The following is a 15,000-nucleotide window of genomic DNA, read 5'->3' as shown; positions in this document are numbered from 1 at the left end:
TAGACCCTAGCACCCACCTCTGAGTGCATCAATCTGCCAAATTCAACCCTCCCGCCCTCCCTCTACCTGCTTGTGTCTTCTGCCCAGGGAGCAGAGGAGACACTGGAGAGTGCGGACACACTGAAGTTCTAACCTGCTTGTGTCTTCTGCCCAGGGAGCAGAGGAGACACTGGAGAGTGTGGACACACTGAAGTTCTAACCTGCTTGTGTCTTCTAGCCTAGGTAAACCCAGCCACCACGTGACCTGCTCTCTCAGTTCCCAGTCACATAGTGACTGAGAACAGGTCTGAGAGCAGGTCACGTGGGGGATGGGTTTACCCAGGCTATGTGTCTTCTGCCCAGGGAGCAGAGGAGACACTGGAGAGTGTGGACACACTGAAGTTCTAACCTGCTTGTGTCTTCTGACCAGGGAGCAGAGGAGACGCCGGAGAGTGCGGACACACTGAAGTTCGATGACAAACAGCAGCACAATGAAGACTAGGCCCTGCAGTGAGAAGGCCACCAGGAAGCGGCCTACACCAGGCTCCGACATGGAGAAGTAGTTCTCCTGGTACGTGATGTCTGGGACACAACAACACAACTTATGTTAAGTAGCGTAAGTGCGCAAGTGCGTTTTCAGGGGTTGACATATCTATATTTATAAGATTCTTCATCATTCGTGTAATAATAGTCAGTATAATGAAGACCGTGACCATTCAAAGCCATGTGTAATATTGCCACCCACATAATGAGTCGTCATTATGATGATATCTTCAACAGTCATTACATTAAATGGTCAATTCTGGCAGCATATCACATTGTTATTGTGAGCTTGCCAATCTCAAAGCAACAACATTTAGCACCTCTACACTAAAAGTAAATACCTCTTCTCTCTGCGTATCTAGAGTCAAGCTGTACTTACTGAGGACCTTGCAGATGACTAGGGTGACGGGAGGTCTGGAGGTACAAAAGGTGATGAATTCGTAGTTCTGGTAGAATTGGCTGAAGGACATGCCCAGGCAGTAGTTTGGGAAGATCAGGAACACCTTATCCAGCAGATGTGCCATGTCCTGCAGGTTCAACTCTGGACAAGGAATTGAGAAATTAAATAAGGGAGGAGAGAATCAACAAGGCAAAGGGAACATTATTTTGTACCTTCCTCAATGTCTCATACCTTGCTCAAGTCTACTTAAATAGGTATGGAGACAATGGGGATCAAACCTGGGTCCTTCCAGGCGGGGTCTTTCCAAATCCCTCAAATTTATAATTCTATCGAATCAGTTAATCAATTAAGGAACAAGGACAGTCTGCAAAACCTTAATGATTCTCATCCAAAACTTTTAGCTCAACTCTGCACTCAACACTCATCCAAACCTGCCACTGTTTTGAGTTTTCATCTCCCCCCAAACTTCCAGATAATTTGAGATACTCCAAATGTCTACAAGCAGCTCTCCTCTCACCTGGGATGGTCATGATGGTGACAGCCAGAAAGGTGGCCGTGCCAGAGATGATGTTGAAGATGGTGAGGCGTGTGTAGGCGGTGGCGGCGGTGGAGAAGAGGAAGCTGAGCAGGTACATTAGAGGCACCACGGCCCAGCCGTACAGCAGCAGCATCAACAGCACGTCCACCAGGTGGTTGTCCTCTACAAAAGCCTTGACTGCAAACGCCTGGAACACCACCTGAGAGAGGCGAGCAGGACGGGACAGAGGGAGAGTGAAGTAAACATGGGAGGCAGAGGGAGAATGATAGAAGAGAAAGGGCTTCCCTGTACAGAGATAGAAGATGTAAAGAGCCAGCCACGACTCATGTGGTGCCCTATGCAAGATTTTAGCCCCTTGGATCAGTTGTTCACATTGGTGCCTAACTTTGTGTAAATGTGGGAGGGCAAAATGGGAAGAGGGTGGGGGGTCTGGGAGAGCTCCCTTAACAGTATCTGGTTTGTGTAGAGTGCCAAAGTCATGCCCTCTTCCGGGTTTCCCATAGACGTAAAGAAAAAGAAAAGAAAAAAAAAAGTGGTCAGAGTGAAATGTTCTATGGTCTCCTGATTCTGAATATAGCTGAATCGCTTGGTTTGACCAAGTAAAACTCCTCTTATAAGGACTTTTTGAAACGTCTATGGGAAAATGAATGGGGAAGGAAATCCCTTAGGTCCCATGTCCAAAAAGGTGTGACTTTGGTACTCTATATATACTGCGATGCGTGATTCATATTACATTAAAGAACCCAATTCATTTAAAGAGATGCTATATAAACACAGGCAAACCCCCACAAGCAAAACTCAGACTGACCAGCATGAGGACACAGGGCAGCAGGAAGTTGACCAGGTCCCACAGCAGGGCAGAGAACCAGAAGTTTGACAGGTAGACCCCGCTGACCTGCTGCACGTGCTTGGACTTAATGGCCGACTCTGTAACCAGTAACAGGGCAAAGGTGCTGGACAGGGAGGCCATACCGTACATCAGGTTGATGGCGATGGCAAAGCCCGTCTGACCCCTAAGGATGAAGGGAAGGACAACAGAGAAGGTTAGGAGGGAAAGGAGACGAGGAGGTGGAAAGCCAGAGGAGGAATTGAGGAGAAATGGTGCAACGGGAGGATGAAAAGAGAGCGAGATACAGAAAACCGGTTCAAATGATCTCGCTAATCCTTCAACTTGGTTCAATGCAGGTGGCGTATTGATTTGTCAGACTTGATTTGTCAGACTTGGGTTATCTTGGGTAACGGCACGCTCCTGTTTTGACAAAGTATTGAGTCGAAATCAAGATCAGTATGATCAGCATAATTGGCTGGCACAATACCATGGCTTTGTACTGCGGCCAAGCAAGAGTTATCATTACGTCTGCCAACAGAGTTGGCCGGAACGTCATGTTTTTGCCCCCGTTTGTCTGTTTGTTGGCAGGATATCTCAAAAAGTTATGAACGGATTTGCATGAAACTTAGTTTGCAGAAAGGTTGGTCATGAAACTTAGTTTGCAGAAAGGTTGGTCATGAAACTTAGTTTGCAGAAAGGTTGGTCATGAAACTTAGTTTGCAGAAAGGTTGGTCATGAAACTTAGTTTGCAGAAAGGTTGGTCATGAAACTTAGTTTGCAGAAAGGTTGGTCATGGGACAACTTCCAACTGATTCACTTTCCACGCACTTTTACAGACCAGAATATCTCAAACGGCCTTGAAGAGTTTAGTCATCAATATATGATGTATGCTAGCAGTACATGTAGGTAAGATGATTTTGGGTTTAAAAACCTACATGAATGTACAGTATTGGGATGAAAATATTTTAAGGAAATTAATTAAATGCATAGTTTTCCCAGTATGCAACTAGACATACCTAGCTAGGAACTACTAATTTTAAAAGTAGCTGATTGTGTGTAATTATAGATCCCAACATTTTTAGATAAGAAAAATTATTTGTTGGTTGCAACTGCGACTTATTCAAAGAAGCATGTCCCCTAGCCACTTGTTGTCAGCTCCTTCTTTCTCACTAGCTCACTCATTTACCCATCCATACTCCTTTCTACTCAGTGAGGCCATTTACACCTGGCATTAACATGCGTTTTTGGTGATCTGATTGCAATCTGATCACCCAAAATGGGGGTCCTCTCAATCCGCATACAGTTCCCGTATCCAGATTGAGAGGACACATTGCATTTACACTTGTGTTCAATGTGGTCACAATGCATCCCTGACCACCTCCGGATGTGGTTTGGCAGATCAGATTGCAATCCGTCTTCAATGTGTCTTGGGGGCGTTTACACCTGTAGTTTCAAGTGGTCAAGCACAATCTGATTGCAATCTGATGACAGAAAACGCATGTTAATGCCATGTGTAAATGGCCTCAGTTGAGTGTACCCCTGTTTGTTCAATCTCTTGTCTCGAACTCACTGCGTCCCCCGACACCCTGCACTCACTCAGTTAGCTGGCTCTGGGCGATCTCAGAGAGGTTGCGTGGCATGGGGTAATTGCCGGTCTGGATGGAGGCGTTGGGCCCTGCCATGAGCTTGAACAGGGCATTGTCCAGCATCATGAGGGCTGTGGCGGGCGTGTGGTAGCCCTCGTTGTTGAAGTAGGCTGTTGCCTCTACAAAGCGATTGCTCCTGCCACGGAAAGCGGCGCCCACCACACAGTGCTCGTTGAAGGCTCCGCCCTCCTCCTCTGCCTGGGTCAGGATGTAATCAGTGAAGTCTGAGGGGGGTGAGGAGGAGGAATGAGTCAAACAATAAACAGTCAGCTATTTAGTCAGAATTCCCAGGTATTTATTTTTGATAACCTTCAACACATTGAGGAAAAGAGACTCATTATTACACAGTCTTTCATGGTGACCTCCAGGCTAATTAAGCCTCTTGTCTACCTTGTGAAAAGCACTTTGAATTACAATTGGAATGTGTACTATGAAATGTGCTATATAGGTAAGCACACCTCGCCTTTTTCCATCTTAAGGGCAGTTTAGAGTCCAGCGATTTATGGTCGTTGCGACCGACCATGATCACATTCCATCGTTGGTGATAACGACAAGTGTTTATAGAGACAGTCCGCATGTCTGGGAACGCCCACAAAATGTTAAACGGCTGGCGCGCGAGTGGGGTAAAACCGCCCATATATCTCATGGGCTGACTCACCAAAAGACGGTGCTGCGGCTCTAAACTACAGGTTTGGGGGTTCTAGAGCAGAACACAAGACGTCTGCTCAGATGTGCGTTTACTGCGGTGGTTAAATCACTGATCGTGTCTGCCTGGGCTGGGCTATCACCTAAATTCTAACTTTGCTGAATGGATAGAACGGGGTTTTTTACCCCACCCTGACCACGCCCCCAGCCAGGCTGAGCCAGCTAAACCAGCGTCTATGACGAGACGTGGCCTCAACCTATACTTCCAGCGACGGGCGATATGCCAGCGTTGTGATGAACGTTGCGACCATCGTCAAGAGTTCATCTGGATTCAACCTTGACCCCATCGTTGGCTCCGCTGTCATGACAACCACAATTTGTTTCTCTCCTACCGCAATTTCTGAAGCCACTAGTTAGCTAGTTAGTTGAATTAACAATGGCAGAAGATCACATATTTGTCAAAAACCTAATAAACACAATGACACGGTTCCCGTGCCTTTGGGCTAACGACCGGGCAGATTATAAAGATGCTGTTAAAAAGGCAAATGCCTGGAAAGCAGACATTCTCAACACAGACTGTAAGTAACATACAGCATAACCATACAGCATGTTAGCAAGCAGATAGACAGTATTGTAATGTTGCAATCAAAACGGTAACGTGACTGACTTGACTGGCAGCTTCTCTGTCTGTCCGTCCGTGTTGGCATTAATCCATGTGAAAATATCACAACACATCCTGCTCTGTGCCTCTGCGATGTGTTCTCCTGTCACCTGGGTGTTTATACTTTTTACCAGCGACAGCGTCCAAAATCAGCGTCGAGCAATTCTGGAAAGGTCGTCACGTTCAGCGATGCCCGTTGGGCTATGATAAATCGCTGGACTCTATCTGCCCTTTATTCAGTCCACTCACCAGTGATGTTGATGGGCTGGCCTAGCTGGGCAGACAGCTGGGAATTGTATGCGTCTGCCAGCACAGTGGCCAGGGGACCCGCCCCGGGCTCCAGGGCCACAGGCACCCTAGTTTGGCCATAGCGACGGAGGGCCAGCCTCAGCTCGGGGGCCGTCTGGTGGTCGGGTAAGGAGCGTGCCACAATCAGAGCCACGACAGTGAAGACCAGGGGCACCAGGAACTGAGCCACCATCACCTTCCAGTTCCTCCAGCTGTAAAGCGCCCGCTTCAGGAACATGGCATAGAACTGCTGCAGGTATAGTCGGACCTGGTGCGGGACAACGGAGATGGAAAGGGATAGAAATGTGATCAATATGAGTGATAATCATGAAAAATAATAATAATAATAATATTTCAATAAATAATTGATTAAAAAAAAGCAGGAAAAATGAATGGCGAGGTGACGGGTTTAACGTTTACGGTGCTGCGTTGTACAAACTCTACACAAGCCTGCGCAGTATGTAGCACATTCCTCTATGTCCCTCCTTTGAATGAAAAGCATTGGTTGTCTCATCATCTCGTCTCACCCCGGTGTTCAGCTTGATGTTGGAGCAGTCCTCTGAGATGAGCGTGCCGCTGTCTGTGAAGTCAGTGTTATCGGTCATACCACTGATGCTGCTGGCGTCGTCCGTGCTCCAGTCATGGGAGCGTCTCTCATGTTGGTACTGCAGCGCTGGCAGTTGGATCGCCTGGATGTCCAAACTGGAATCCACCAACTTCCCCACCCTGAACGCATAAATCACCTGGTGGTTATCCACTAGCGAAGACAGCTTAAAAGTATGATGTACCTTAAATATGAAGTCTTCATTTTCGATAGCATCTGGCTATGGAGTTAGAAGTCCTGTGTTTTGGAAGTGTGTTGTTGCCACTAATTCTGTGATAATCAAAGCAAATTTTTATTCTGTTTCTGCACTTTGTGATGTGCCTGGGTCAGATATGTGACTACATTTTTTTTTTTTCAAAGTCAAACAATATACATTGCTATTATGATGGATTATTAATTTTCACTGCATTGCATGTTCTGTTTCTGAAAAAAAAAGAAAATAGGAAATACTTAGACTCGTGTGTTGATCAGAGTTGTGAGGATTGGGTGGGCTGATTTTCAGATTTCAAATTGGGCAAGTTAGAGAATGGCTGCACTAGGGTGTAATTTATCCACTGCTAATGGATTTATGATTTCAGAAATAAAAGATGTTTCAAACTTAAAATATGTTTGGAACTCCCCTTTCTCTTGCATTCAAATATCTCTCTGTACATCCCAATGATCTCCGTGACTCCAACAAATGAAACTGCTGCATGAGCTAAAAAAGCATCAACCTGTTCATCTGATTTACAACAGGAGAATTGGTATCAAGAACCCAAATTCCACTGATATGGAGTTAGATGGATTGCCACATCCACACATGCCTATTTCTCTTGACAGTCTGTGTCACACTACCTGAGGAAGACCTCCTCCATAGTGGTTACTGAAGCTCCATAGCTGGCGATGCCCAACTCATCTCTGTTCATCTCCAGCTCAGCAAACAGCAGCTCAAACCTGGGAGCAAACAAAACAAAGTTCATGAGGAAAACACATTACACACCGCCTCACAGTGGATTAAATGTTAACGCATAGTATCAACGTAAGGGGAATATAAAGCCACTTCACTCAGTATCACCATCTTTTAAAATAAAAGAATCTTCAACACTTGGATAGTCTGCCTACAGAGTCTACGGAGTATTTGTAACATTTCGACAGATCATTGGTGGACATTCAACAATTCAACTGTTTAACAGATGTTAAACAGATTATCGATAGGGTATGTGACAATTCATGAACACACCTACTCCAGATGATGAGAATCAGGCGTGTGGAACGGGAAGCAAACAGAATCTATTGAATCGTTGAATGTCAACTAATAAACGGTTGAAATATTAATAAAAAAAAATACTTTGTAGTAGAGTCTCTGTAGGTGGACTATCCAAATAAAGTATTAAACAAATAATCTATATATATTTTTTTTACTCTTTGGATCCTGCTTGGACTTAAATCATAGTAACAGTAATATGTGCCACTGTCAAATTAAAGTGTTTAGCGTGTGTTAATGTGTGTGTGTGTGTGTGTGTGTGTGTGTGTGTGTGTGTGTGTGTGTGTGTGTGTGTGTGTGTATTTGTGTGTGTGGGGGGAAGTATTGATTTTCAGGGAATAAGAGAACATAAAATGAGACAAGAGGAGATAGTGTGACAGAGTGTGATAGAGAGAGAGTTGACCCTAGTGGCAGGACTTGTTGATACATGTGCAGTCTGTCTCACACATATCACTCTGACACAATCTGGGATACAGAGAAGTGTTAATTGGAAACACTGAAATGGAACACTGTAGGCTCCAGGGTTTGCACCATTCTCCATTCAGCTCTGTGTATGTGTGTGTGTGTGTGTGTGTGTGTGTGTGTGTGTGTGTGTGTGTGTGTGTGTGTGTGTGTGTGTGTGTGTGTGGGAGGTCAGAGGTCAGTGAACAAAGACTCGAGCGCCTCACCTGCCGGTGCTTTCCTTGGGCAAGATGTAAGAGAGCTCCGCCCCCGCGCTGCTCTCCAGCGTGGCGTTGGGGACGTACATGTGGACGAGGCGCGTGATCTCCGACACGTTGCACAGAGCGTCCTTCACTATGACCATGTGGTAGCCAGCACCTGGTGGCCAGTGGAAAGGATAAACGTGTATCAGGAGGACCATTATGTTTCCACGGGTAATAAGCATGTAATCCGGTCATAAGTGCGTCACCACATTTGGAGTGTCTGTTATGTTTTCAATTCCCCTTAAAGTCCAGGTTACGGTATATGAAGTGCTTCCAATACACGGGGACCAATCACAACCTTTTGAAAGCGCAACATGCACCCGTGTGTGACCTAAACAGAATTTAAGATGGGGAAGTGCAGCTCTGATGGGAAAGAAAGAGAGAAACCTTTTACTCTACATAGACCTCGTGAAAAACCATAGCAACGAGCAAAGTGGAGAACAACTGACTGACACAACGTCAGAGAGGAAACTCACGAGTCTAAACGTGGAAATGGTGTTTTGGTTCCTAAAAGTGGGTCCCAGTCTTTCATTTGGAAATATTTTGGTTTCAAACGAGACGACAAGCACGTACAGATTCTGAGCCTTAGGGTTGTAGCTATGCTTTAAAGTAAGAAAGGACGAATTATTTATTGTTTGAATTTTGTAGATAAAGACTGCAATTAGAGGAAGACAGTAAGAGTGAAAATAAGGTGTTAAGGTGTCGTGTGGTGTCATAAGGTGTCGTGCAACGGTTAAGATGCAAAAGCTGAATCAAATCAATTTGTTTCGTAAGACAGAGAAATAATCGTGATTAATCATCATGATCACGGATCAGGGTTATGCTTTTTACCATAAAGTTTAAATCGTGCTTCGACAAAAGGATCATCGTCTTTTAAACTGCATCAAATTTGACACATTGTGACACAGATACCCCTTCACTTCCTCTCCTCTCCGCTAAAAGGCTCTTATGTGTCTGTCACCCTTCTCTCCACTCAGTAGCTCACACTTGAAAGAACACTCTCCGCCTCCATTTGCCTCCAGTCATCACGACCTCCTGCCCTTCCTGTTCGCCACCTCACTCTTCTTCATGCCGTCACTCACCGTATTTGTTCTTCAGGAAGAGGGGCGACCCGCAGCACTGCAGCTCTCCGCCTGCCATGATGGCGATGCGGTCGCCGAGCAGGTCCGCCTCATCCATAAAGTGTGTGGTGAGCAGGATGGTGCGGCCGCGCTTCTCCCCCTGCAGGAGGTCCCAGGTGGCGCGCCGTGCCGACGGGTCCATACCTGATGTGGGCTCGTCCAACATCACCACCTGGAGGAGAAGAAGTGAGATGGTTAGATGGGAGAAAAATGTGCGTATTATTAGAGGATTTATAGAAAAACAGTGATGCTAGTGATTGTGTATCTGAGTGAAATGCACATATTCCTTCTTAACCTTGGAGTCTCCGATGAGGGCAATGCCGATGGAGAGTTTTCTCCTCATGCCACCGGACAGGGTCTTGGAGTGGGCGTGACGCTTGTCCTCAAGGTTCAGGATGCGGATCATCCGGTCCACTTCATCCGGAATTCTGTCTCTGGGATAGCCTTTCAGCTGGACACACGGAGGAAGGAGAGGAGATCAACAGATTAAGTAGAGAAAAGGCCATGTTCCCACATAATGATGATCTCTTGTTTTTTGGTGAGCCCACCAATCAGAATAAAGAGAAGGCGGGGTTTCACAATAACAACCAGAGGGGGAAATCGAGGGAGTACATGGAGAAAGGTTGGTAGTAGTTGTTACTCTCATCAGAGAGAGTACAGTTTACAGTAATCAGCACAGCCACAGACCACAGCCTAAAGGAATGGGGTGCATAAATAGAAACAGGTGAAAAAGTTCACACAATCTTGTGATGGGATCTCACCGGCCGCGATGCACGCAACTTAAAACGAATGTGCGTGTGTCTGCGTGCATTTGCGTGTGCGTGCGTCTACCTGTGCGTAGAAGAGCAGGTGCTCTCTGACGGTCAGGTTGTCAAACAGTACGTCATGCTGCGGACAGAGTCCCAGGCTGCGTCGGATCAGAGCCATGTCCTGACAGATGTCGTAACCGTTGATATAGGCCCGGCCACTGGTGGGCGGGAACAGACCTGGACGACAAGAACATCACAGAACAGTGAGTGTGTGAGAGCGAGTGAGTGAGTGTGAGCGAGTGAGAGAGAGAGAGAGAGAGAGAGAGCGAGAGCGAGAGAGCGAGAGCGTGAGTGAGAGAGAGAGTGAGTGAGAGAGAGATAGAGAGAGAGAGCGAGTGAGAGAGAGAGAGAGAATGTTGTAGCCAGTCACCTGTCAGCATGGACAGTGTCGTGGTCTTCCCAGCTCCGTTGTGTCCCAGCAGCACTGTGATCTGTCCTTCAAACATGTTCACCGTCAGATCCCTGACAGCCTGCCGCGTCTTGTTGCCCACTTTGAATTCCTGCCGGGGGAGCGGACACAACCAAAACTATTTTACATCCAACTTCCTTCCCGCGACCAAACAGGTGTGTGTGGGGAAAGGGGAAGGGGGGGGGCAGACTAACCTTGTTGCTTTTCACCCCCCTGGAAACCGGCTGGAATGTCAAATAGCCGTCTAATGGTTTAATTGCCTGCTTTCCTGGCAGCCTACACACCGTCTGGGCCTTTCTTTTTAGGACATCGCTCACCTTAGCTAGGTGCTTGATCTTGACCCCGGACACTAGACCAGCTGGCTCCGCCTCGATAAACTCTCCCTTCAGAGCCTTCTCTGCGTCCTCCTCTTCCTCCTTCTCCTTCACCAGGGCCATGCGAGGGCTGCTGCACCAGTAGGACGGCTGGAGAAACAGGGAGGATGGGTAGAGCGAGCGGGGTGAAATCATGGCTAATATCTATTCAAGGTAATCTGTATCATAAATGTCAGTTGGGACAACTTGGAACATGAAATGTGTGAAAACATACATTTTATTAAACCATTACTGACAGGTTCATTAAAAGGCTAGTGATCAGAGCCTTGGCAGAATTATTTCCACCCCAAATGGCTGTGTGATCACATCAGCAGCACCGTGCAGCAATGGTAGCATTTGACTCCAACTTGACCCGATGCTGCTGAAGCCAATCTACGAGGAGCATGTTCCTGTGTGGTGATTGAGTCATTCTGGGGAAAAAAATGTTTTGTTCCTCATCCGTCAAAGGGAAATTAATGATGTTGTGTTCAAAACCCGCCGCAGCCTGCATCCATGACGGAGTGTAAAGGTCAAACATTATCATTGCATATTGCACACATTGTATATTGCTCACGTCCGCTTCTCAAACAGGCGAGCATATTACAGGATGTGACAAAGGATGCCGAGGAATACATTGATGTCCTTATAATAAAATCATATATCATGGAGGCAGAAGATATACATTGATGTTAACATTGTCCATCCATGTACCGTCAGGGACTGTTTCCTGACCAAACCTCCCATCTGACAAACTTCTTAGGAAGCACACTCTGCTCTCCAATGTGATGCCGTAGATCTCTCTCCCCCACACACACACACACACACACACACAATGCTGGGCATACAGAGGAGTGCGTCTGCAACTCATCCACACCCTGCTGGCAGACTCTGGAATTCCTGTCTGACTGCCAGGAAATGTGTGTGTGCGTGCGTGCGTGCGTGCATGTGTGTGTGTGTGCATGCGTGTCCTATCGTAAGCATGTGTAGTTGTTATCAAGATAAGCCTAATTTGTCTTGGCTGGAGAGACTGGGGGAAAGCTTCCTGTCTTTCTAGCCAGCTGAACCTAAAGCCTTCCTGTGGTCAATGCGTCATAACCTCATGTTTTCACTCCTCCCCCGCTGTCACCGTATCAGAGGCACTTTCACCGCTCGAGCACAAAGGCCACTTCCTGATCATAAACCAACCAGCTCATACCGCTCGGCACTCTTCAGCTCACGCTGCTGTGACCCGCACAGGCGACCCGACGCGAGTCCAAGCCACTGGTCTAATGGTTAAATTGGTGTTTTTTTCTTCTTCTGTGGAAATCCCATTGTATCTTGGAAGTCATCAGAAATGTATCATAAGGTGCTTTCAGACCAAACAGTTCTGGGGACTTCCTGAGAGGAACTGCACCGCTGTGCTGGGAAGGTTCCCAGGGGAACGACAGACCTTCAAGGGCTTTTTTTCTGTTCACATTCGCACCGCCAATAAGGAAGCACTGAAGTAAGGCTAGTGGTTAGCATGCTAAAGCTGCAGTCGCATGATGAGCGATCTCCTCTTCTCTCACCGCGAGGTAGAGCGGAGGAAGGTCATCGGGTAAGCAGGTCAAAGTTGAAACAATTTGAACAAGGTGGCAAATTCGAGCGGTGCGCGACGCCAAGGGTAGTGCTGCCGCATAGTTGGGAGGCAGCACTCTCTCAACAAAACAACAGCAGCACAGCGGGTGCAGAGCTGTTTTACCACGGGTCATGTCTGGGGGGCTTAACTGCTACTAGTAGCTTCACAGCAAGGCAAGTGAGAGTTCACAGGGGATTGATGCTATTTTGGCTAACAATTAGGTAGCTAATGTTAGCGCAGAAAAAAAGGGGTGGGGGGGGTGGGGTGGGGGTCAATGCCTCGGGGCATTCAATCTAGCTACACTTACATCTATGACCACTAAAGCAGTAAAGGTTCTTCTTGTGCTGGGAAAGTACCTACCCTGAAGTAGGAGCTAAAAAAAAGTCCCTCAAAACAGCGTTCAGCATCCAACTGTTGCTAGAACTATGAAAACGTTCCTGCAAAGCACCTATATTGCTTACTTAGGTGAATGAGCGTAGGAGTGGGTGAGTGAGTGTCAGTGAGCCTGCCTGTTGGCGCGTGTGCGACCGCATACCAGCACGAAGAAGTAGTACGGCAGCGGTACTCCATACTCCCCGGGGAAAACGGCCTCCATGTACCAGGCAACCAGGCCGTAGAGCAGGGCGTCAAACAGCAGCAAGCCCAGCACCTGGGCCATGGAGAAGTCGTCGTCGATCGTCACAGAGTCAAACAAGTTTGACCACTGGATCCCCGTGCCTGCAGGAGGAGAGGGGCGAGGCCAGAGATGAGAACAAGATCAACCTGACCTCTAAATATGGCCGGCCAGTCTGTCAATGAGGGAATGCGGATGTTTATTCTGCACCTGTTTCGATAACACTTTATGTTAAGTCCATGATAACACTTTATGTTAAGTCCATGATAACACTTTATGTTAAGTCCATGATAACACTTTATGTTAAGTCCATGGTAACACTTTATGTTAACTCCATGATAACACTTTATGTTAAGTCCATGATAACACTTTATGTTAAGTCCATGGTAACACTTTATGTTAACTCCATGGTAACACTTTATGTTAAGTCCATGATAACACTTTATGTTAAGTCCATGATAACACTTTATGTTAAGTCCATGATAACACTTTATGTTAAGTCCATGATAACACTTTATGTTAAGTCCATGGTAACACTTTATGTTAACTCCATGGTAACACTTTATGTTAAGTCCATGATAACACTTTATGTTAAGTCCATGATAACACTTTATGTTAAGTCCATGATAACACTTTATGTTAAGTCCATGATAACACTTTATGTTAAGTCCATGATAACACTTTATGTTAAGTCCATGATAACACTTTATGTTAAGTCCATGATAACACTTTATGTTAAGTCCATGATAACACTTTATGTTAAGTCCATGATAACACTTTATGTTAAGTCCATGATAACACTTTATGTTAAGTCCATGATAACACTTTATGTTAAGTCCATGATAACACTTTATGTTAAGTCCATGATAACACTTTATGTTAAGTCCATGACGAGGATGTCTCACCTTTGCCTTCGAACATGCCTATGAGCTGAGCTCCCATGGCCATGGCCACGTTGGAGATAAGGCAGGCTGACACCTTCTGGGCGTGGCTCAGCAGGTCGTAGCGCGGCCACAGGAACAAGTATGGCAGGTAGCTCAGGAAGTAGATAAAGCCGCCCGCGGCCGCCGCCACATTGGCTGGGGACAGACAGAATAGTGAGAATGAGGGATGGAGGCCAATTTCCCATTCTGTCATCAGCTGCATTGCAAAGCAGAAGACATTGCTCATGTAGCTATTCAATCCTCTGAGGTTTGACAATGAATGAATGAACGCTGAACTGCACCAAGCACTTGCAGCTGCTGTCACTTGCTCCTGTACACACACACACACACACACACACACACACACACACACACACACACACACACACACACACACACACACACACACACACACACACACACACACACACACACACACACACACACACACACACACAGCCAGTCAATAGAGCTAACGTAAATAAACACAAGGGAGTCACTTTGTGTTGAAAAGTGGTGGGGAGATAAGGGCTCAGATTATTATTATTATTATGGTCTTCATATCAACAACATGGGAGTTTTTAGTTGAGGTCACCTAGAATGAGTCAACACTGTGCACTAACCACCAGTGAGGTACATTTTCCACAGTTTACTGCTTGCACCGTTTAACACTTGAACACAGTGTGACATGAACTTCACACCTCTGCCTGTGCAGCGGAAGCAGGAGACGATCAACAGGTTTCGTTTATTTCGAATGCGAGACTATGCATATACATGTGCGATTTAGGCAATGTCATGGGGGATCAGTAGCCTATAGGGTCAGTGTGTAAATCATTACGCAGAGAAAAACATTGCATAATGGCGCATGAAAATACAAAAATACTCAGCAATACTGGACCGCACAGACACAGTCGTCCATATGCATCACATCCACAGTTGCAACAACATGTCAATCAAACAATGCCAATATCACATCTACTGTAGAAAGCACCAGTACATGTCAGTCAGACAGCGATAATAACAATATTTAATATCACTGCTCTAAAATATGACAAAGTAGAAACAACTGAAGGAATAAAGTTACTTTGTAACACG

General features: G+C 46.2%; 1 protein-coding gene across 1 annotated transcript in view; it reads right to left on the bottom strand.

The window, feature by feature from the left end:
- The window catches only part of abca3b (ATP-binding cassette, sub-family A (ABC1), member 3b), a 46,890-nt gene that overhangs the window by 8,125 nt on the left and 23,765 nt on the right, over positions 1 to 15,000 (bottom strand). The window contains exons 9-24 of the mRNA XM_083649236.1: positions 13,888 to 14,061; positions 12,905 to 13,086; positions 10,737 to 10,883; positions 10,381 to 10,510; positions 10,033 to 10,187; positions 9,497 to 9,652; positions 9,163 to 9,373; positions 8,045 to 8,195; positions 6,968 to 7,066; positions 6,057 to 6,255; positions 5,491 to 5,797; positions 3,886 to 4,159; positions 2,269 to 2,473; positions 1,440 to 1,659; positions 902 to 1,063; positions 389 to 561 (exon numbers count right to left, since the gene is read on the bottom strand). Coding sequence (XP_083505362.1) covers positions 389 to 561; positions 902 to 1,063; positions 1,440 to 1,659; positions 2,269 to 2,473; positions 3,886 to 4,159; positions 5,491 to 5,797; positions 6,057 to 6,255; positions 6,968 to 7,066; positions 8,045 to 8,195; positions 9,163 to 9,373; positions 9,497 to 9,652; positions 10,033 to 10,187; positions 10,381 to 10,510; positions 10,737 to 10,883; positions 12,905 to 13,086; positions 13,888 to 14,061 — 2,945 coding nt within the window. The remainder of the gene's footprint in view (positions 1 to 388; positions 562 to 901; positions 1,064 to 1,439; positions 1,660 to 2,268; positions 2,474 to 3,885; positions 4,160 to 5,490; positions 5,798 to 6,056; positions 6,256 to 6,967; positions 7,067 to 8,044; positions 8,196 to 9,162; positions 9,374 to 9,496; positions 9,653 to 10,032; positions 10,188 to 10,380; positions 10,511 to 10,736; positions 10,884 to 12,904; positions 13,087 to 13,887; positions 14,062 to 15,000) is intronic.

Source organism: Poromitra crassiceps (genome assembly GCF_964638095.1).
Source record: "Poromitra crassiceps genome assembly, chromosome: 13".
In the NCBI taxonomy this organism is placed as follows: domain Eukaryota; kingdom Metazoa; phylum Chordata; class Actinopteri; order Beryciformes; family Melamphaidae; genus Poromitra; species Poromitra crassiceps.
Note: the sequence above shows the minus strand (reverse complement) of the source record. Positions and strands in the feature narration are given on the sequence as shown.